Source organism: Solanum pennellii, chromosome 10 (genome assembly GCF_001406875.1).
Source record: "Solanum pennellii chromosome 10, SPENNV200".
NCBI lineage: Eukaryota > Viridiplantae > Streptophyta > Magnoliopsida > Solanales > Solanaceae > Solanum > Solanum pennellii.
In genome coordinates, this window is record NC_028646.1 from 31,651,346 (window position 1) to 31,658,407 (window position 7,062).

At 32.8% G+C, this 7,062-nt stretch overlaps 1 protein-coding gene across 1 annotated transcript in view; it reads left to right on the top strand.

Moving 5' to 3' along the window:
* Nucleotides 1-1,536: 1,536 nt before the first annotated feature.
* LOC107031863 (protein EI24 homolog) overlaps nt 1,537-7,062 on the top strand; it is a 12,973-nt gene continuing 7,447 nt past the window's right edge. Inside the window, exons 1-3 of the mRNA XM_015233352.2 lie at nt 1,537-1,702; nt 1,773-1,838; nt 4,475-4,625. Coding sequence (XP_015088838.1) covers nt 1,590-1,702; nt 1,773-1,838; nt 4,475-4,625 — 330 coding nt within the window. The 5' untranslated portion in view covers nt 1,537-1,589. The remainder of the gene's footprint in view (nt 1,703-1,772; nt 1,839-4,474; nt 4,626-7,062) is intronic.

Below are 7,062 nucleotides of genomic sequence, written 5' to 3' on the forward strand. Positions count from 1 at the left end.
ATCCCAAATAAAAATGGATGAGATGGGTGTGCATTCCCCACTGAATGTTAAGAAATCCACTGTCGGATGAAGATACAGCTAGTCCGGTTCAAACAGTAGCCGATAAAGACTTCTCAAACCCGTTGATGGCTGTCACTTTGCCAAAAAGTGAAAAGGATGAAGGTTCATCTTCCAGAAGAAGGTTACCTCTTTCATTTAACCAGACTCTTAGACAAAAAATCAAAAAATCCCAAAAAAATAAAGATCTAGAATCTCTTATAACTCAAACCGTAGAAAAATTACTTAAACAACAATAAGAAAAAGATAAACATATAAACCCAAGCCCAATAAGAAGCCCAAGACAAGATTCTGTTTCAAGCCTAAATAATTCAGATAATATTTCAGACTCAATGCAATTTGCTCAAGACCCAAACGATGATGACTCTGGTATGAGTTTTGATTCAATTGCATTACATAATTTAGACACTTAAAAAAAAATCTATTATTATTATAGTTTTAAAGAGGAATGCCTCTTTTGTCAAAAAATGTGAGTCCCACTTTACTCACTACCACACATGTGGAAAAACTGTTGGGACGCGTCTTTATTTTTTTTAAAAAAATAAAAATAAAAAATAAAATAATAATAAATAGGTAAGAGATAAGTATTAACAGACAATACTTCAGACAAAGGACTGATAATAATGCAGAAAGAAGGAATCATTTCACGTGCGATGGGGCCCAATGTGTACCCGACGGAGAAGATAAAATTCTTTTTCATTTTGAAGTCCGGAGTTTGAAGTCCAGACGTTTGTATATAAGAAGACATTATCAGAAGAGGAAAGATGGAAGGCGAAAAAAAAGAAAGACGAAGAAATCCACAACCATCAATATTCTAAAATCTTCAAAAAAACCAAATCTTTTTCCTCTTTTAAAATTATAAAGTTTGAATATAAAAAAGTTTTTAGTTCTTTATTTCAAAGTTTGTGTAAAGTTATTTTGGAAGCTTTTCGGGTTTCCCGAAAGGGAAACTTCACTCTGTTCTAAATAATGTAAGTTTTCATATTTATGTTTCTAGTAAACTTCCCATATATGTAAATTATGTGTGTTTGGTAAATTACTTGTAATAGGTTAATTACTTAAATTTATGTAAATTTATTAATATTTTCATGAATCTATGTTACCTAGTGTATGGTTAGTCTCTTAGCTTCTTAAAAGTATCGATGGATTAACCTGTAAATTCCTAAAAAAATTTTAGATTAAATGTTCTGAGAAAAGAACTATGAATAACCAAATCCGGGGTGTGGTTAAAGAAGATTACTTTTAAGAACAAAGGCTAAAAGAAAGAGATGAACAGTAATAATAGATTCATGAATGGACAGAGTCCATAAAAAAAAAAGGAAGTTAAAACTAGAAACTAATGTGATAATTACATAATAGAACAAGAGAGTGAAAGAGTACTGAGTAGGATTGTACAAGATTAAAAGTTTAACGAATTTATTGAAAAAGCCACCTATATTTTGAAATAAACACTTTATCTATATATATATATAACAAAACTTGCAAATGGTTGGTGAGATCAGTTGGGGACTTGTCTCGTGTGATTGGAAGGCATGGGCCCATTAGTGGAGAGAGTTCAAAACCAGTCAAAGCAAGCGTTGGTGCAGTGGGTGAACGGCGTAAGAGAAGCTTGCTGTCTCCATCGTGTGATCATCTACTCTCTCAGGTACGATCCCTTTTCAATTACTCAATCGTATCTATTCATTGTTTTGATTTTCCTTGTGCTTATTTTGTAGGTCAAAACAGCTTGCCATCCGTACCGGTCAGTGTTTTTTGTTGAATGGATTCATCTTCTTAGGAAGGTTCTTTCTCGCTCTCTCTCAAATTGTACTCTTGTTTTGGGTTGGGAATCGGTTATTAATTCAATGCTAGCTTTCTAGTGGTCTATCAATAAGGAAGACCAAGGGAGATTCTGATTCAGACCCCCCACAGAGACCAAAAGTTTGGTGACTGTTAGCAAAGGCAGGGCCATGCTTGCCCAAGGGTACACTATTAGCCGGAAAATTACATAGGTCAAATTTTGGTTTAATATATATATATATATATATACGTACAAATATTGACATCTCTTGACACAAAGGCTTAGTCTAGTAATTAAGGTGTTGTGAAAATTCTTTAAGTGACGTGTTCAAGCCTTGCTAGCCTCATAATTATATTTGTTACTACAACCATTGACACCCCTTATGAAAATTCTAGCTCCACCATTGACTGTGAGGTACCCGTGGAATACCCCGACACCATTATTATTGAAAAACCAAAAAGATGGGTTTCCTGATAATAATTATACAATGATTTTATGCAAGTTTCTAAAGAGCTTCACTATTGACTATTCATTAAAAGTATTATGCATGTCCATATGTGAGTTTTAGTAAAATATATTAGTAGTTTGCTACCAGGGTTTATATTATAATGAAGTTGATTTCGATCGATACACTCTATTTGAATAGCCCACTCAATCTAATTTGCTGATTGACTGAAATATGATGCTCACAAACATGATAATGATAAAAAAAGGTTTCCTCTTAGAAAAGTTGTGTGCTTGCAATGTACAAATGCAAGGGGAGAAATCAAAAGGTCTTGATGATTCTATGTGGTGACAATACTATATATTAGGTTTCAAATGCACTTATGTCACCTAGATATTTGAAAATATTATAAACATTGCATGACGACAGGTAAACTGTTTCTCAAGTACTTAATTGTTCAGTGGAATTATCTTTGAGAATCATAATTTTGTTATATGGAAGGAAGTTGGGTTGCAAAGAAGGGATCTGTAAATGTAAGGGGCCTTAATGTTAGTAATAAGTGCAGAGTTATCAAATTAATCATGCATAAATTGAAGGCGGATATCTGGTGTTTTCAACAGGCATACGTGGAAAGAATCGACAGAAACAATAATAAAAAATATATGCGGGAACAAATGGGCAGATTGAGCTTGTGTAGTTAAGGTTACATTCTAGTATTACAGGAAAAAGTTCATGGAAGGGCGTCGACTATTAGTATGCCGCCTATTCTGTTTGATGTGTGTAGTACTGGAAGGCTTTATGGAGAAAATTTTTCACAGGTATTTATGGTCCACATAATAACAATAAGCGAAGGACTTATGGATTTCAATTTACCAGCGGTGAAAAGCTTATGGGATATCCCATGGGTAATAGGTGGAGATTTTAGTGTAACAAGGTCTGGAGGTGAAAGAAAAATAGCAGTTGTAGGTCATGGGTAATGTTGATGTTCTGTAATGTAATACGAGCCATCCTTGGTAGACTCACCATAGTAAGGGGCAAGATACATGCGGTCAAGGGATGGGAACATTGACCAAGCCTCTCGAATTGACAAATTTCTCACATCAGGGGAGTGGAGTGAAGCCTTCAGAAGAATAAAACGAATCACCCTGCTCTAAGTTTTATTAGATCACAGGCCCATCTTGCTGAATATAAATTGGGAGACAACCACATCATATTTCAAATTTACAATATGTGGTTACAAGTAGATGGTTTTATTGATAAAGTAGAATACTAGAGTTATAACGTAAAATGGCAGTCTTGACTATATTTTAGTGCAGAATGTTTAAAAAGGGATATCAAGGCTTGGGGAATAAGGAGATATTTGGTAGAATTGAAAAAAGAATGGATTATGAACCTGTTCGGATTGACTTATTTTAGATGCTTTTAAGCAGTTTTTAGTGTTTGAATAACATAAAATAAGTTTTTATAAGCACTTGTAGTTGAGACAAAATAAGAAAAAATAAGCCAATTCTAAATTATGACTTTTGGCTTATAAGTCAATCCAAACAGGCTTTTATGTCTGGTAATTTTCTGGAACTGTAAATATGGCTTCACTACTACCCTTGTGCTAAAAGATTAATAGTATATAGTACCTCTCCCAAAACTAAATAAATAATAATTTTGGGGAGCTTTGCTGTAATTGACAGTATTGCTGAAAATAGGCCTCTAACACAGCAGGAGAAACATGAGAAAATCACACTTCCCTTTGAACTTCAAGAATTAGGCAAAAGAAGAAGAAAATCATGGAGACAAAAGTTTACATGCCTTTAGTTGAAAGAAGGGGATAAGGTCATGGAGTTCTGAAGAAATTCACGTAGGAGGTTCGAATATCACCTCTCTGAAGTAACAAAACAGCTTGTACGCTGGATCTAGGAATATACACTTGTCAAATGGTATCATTCAATATTATATATGTTTCCCCCACGAATTATGTACATAGGTACATTTGATGAAATTTTCGACAAAGCGGTGTCGGACGACACCACTTAACTCAATGTGCATCAACCCTGACATTTTGAGTATGCTCTGATATGAGAATGAATGACATTGTTTTCTTTCATCGTCTTATAGTTTTATGCTGGCTTATAAAACTCAATTTAAGATGCACAATTTAGTGTTAGTCTTGGGATATATAATATATTTTCCATTTGCAGTATCTTTGTTCTGAAATCAGTTATCATCCCTGCATTGGAATGGATATTACCTGGTCATTGCCGACTAATCAATTCACAACAGCCATGTTCATTTAGCAGTATTTTGGAGTTTTATCGATTCTTACGCGTTGGACTCGTACAACTTATATATGTGAGTATACCCTTCTCAATGTGAGCCTAGTGACCTCTTCATTAATCACGTGATCAACATGGATTCTTTTTCCGTTTTAGATCATTTTTTCTATGAAAAAATTGAAAATGTAGTTGCCTACTTTTGTTAACAATGTTTCTCGGACTCTTCAAATATGCCAACCGGTACGTGTCGGATTCGCCAAAAGTAGTGTATCTTTGAAGAATCCGAGACGGGTGTGGCATCAAAAGTCAAGAGTCCGCGCAACTAGTTTTGTAGACATGCTAATTGAATTTACCAGAAGCTTAACAAAACCCAAATCTGTGCTTAGAGGAATGAAGAACTCTTTACTGATATCTGTGCTACCCAAGTGTGAACTGGATTAGATTAAATTGACATCCTTTACGTACTAAATTTCACTACAGAATTTAGATGGATGCGGTTTGAGTTCAAGGACGAAATTTACGGTGTATTTTCTTTGGGAAATCTAAACATTTTAATAGCAGTATATTGTTGGAGCTCCACTCCAGTGAAGGAAGACTGAATCCGGATACAAGTCTTAATCAGTCCTCTAATGGCTTATAGCAGCTGCGGAGGTGTAAATATTTTTTGTTATATTAAAAGCATGAACGACCTACTTAGAAGTTATATTACCTAAACACCCTTATAAAAAATTAAATACCTTAATCGTCCCAAATATCCTAATTAAAAACCCCAAGAAAATTACCATCACAAATCACAACTCTTCTTGATTAACCAAACCTGTTAGGCTCTCCAAAGGTTTGGTACGTCGTCACAACCACACCATACGGATAATTCAAAGACATGAAAAAGTGCCCTTTCTTGGAAAAAAAAATACAAAGACAAATAGGACTCAAATTTCTTCCAGATAGAGGATCTATTTAGTATAATAAAATTTAAACCCTCTAGATATTAATATGTTGAGAGAAACAGGATTTACAAAGCAAATTATATTAAATCCATGACCTGTGCAAACAAAAGAAGAAAATGAAGAGGCACAAACACTTCAATTCATTAACCATCACATACATGTTAAAAATAAGAATTTTTAAGTTTTCATGCTGATTTTGCGTGATATTGGTGAATATCATTTATCATAATAATAATATTGACTACAGGTTGGCAGAATACAATACCAAAGCCATATCAATGAGAAAGTGACACTAAATTGGAGTCTACTTTTTCTACTCATTCTTTAATTTTTCTGCACTATGTGATTTATAAAATGAGAAACTACATTTATTATGGTATATACTTATTGTTTGATGATCTCATATTGTATATATTAAATTATATCCATGATTAGGAGTAACATATGCTTGAAGATACTTTTTTATTCGTTTGACCAAATAAAAACATTCAATTGATATAAAAACATTCAGTTGATATACAATTTGGCTAACGGATGTGAAATTATTTTCAAGGTTATAAAAACATGAAATAGACTTAAATTAATACTTGTCATTTATCTTAAGATCACGAAAATGATATATATGAGTACTTTTCATGAATGGAAAAATGGATTAGAAAGTTTTTATAGTAATTTGAGATACATGAAAATACTTCTTATTATTAGTATATTATTTAGAATTTTATTGAAGGTTGATAGACCTTTTACATGTACTTGATGTTCTCTAATGAGAAGAATAACATGTTATTATTATCAACATTATACGTAGCAACAATAAAACAAAGAGTTACCCATGTACATATATGACACTTGAATATTTTAAAATATGGGGTGTTTGACTTATGATTAATTATGTGTTCGGTATGATGGAATATATATGTTTTGCCATGAAAAATGAATTCTTGAAAAATATTGTGTTTGGTAAGTAAAAAATATTATTTTCAAAATATTTGTATACAATCTAAACAATTATTATGGGATGTAGGGATGAAGATGAGGTGTGTTTGAGGGAGGGGAAGACACCTAACTTATTTTTTTGTTCTTTATTTGGGTTTAGGCGTAAATTATTTGAACAAAAATTATCCCTATTTGAAACTGACTATGCTTTGAGAAATTGACATATGTCGAGTTAGAACAGAAAAATGGATTTTTCCCTTAAAAATATAATTAATTAGGGTGAGTCGTGTTATTCTAATTTTTTTTCTTTACTAATTTGATAGATATTTAAAATATTGCAGTTTTCTGACATGGGATTGAGTTCCCACATCTTCCTTATTTGCACACCTTTTGTAGTCATTCATTAAAAATTTCACGCTTCAGAATTGATCTATGGGCAATAACATATACTTGTATCTCTGAATAGCCTAAATAGAATAAGTTATAATGATTATAAATAGATTGAAAAAAATAAATTAAGATGATAGTGGGGAATAAAGGTGAAAATTAGAAGTCAATATCAAATAAGTTAACTCAGGTGTGTTACTTTTCCATTTTCAAGTGTTCATCTCTACATGCTGAGGGTGGGTG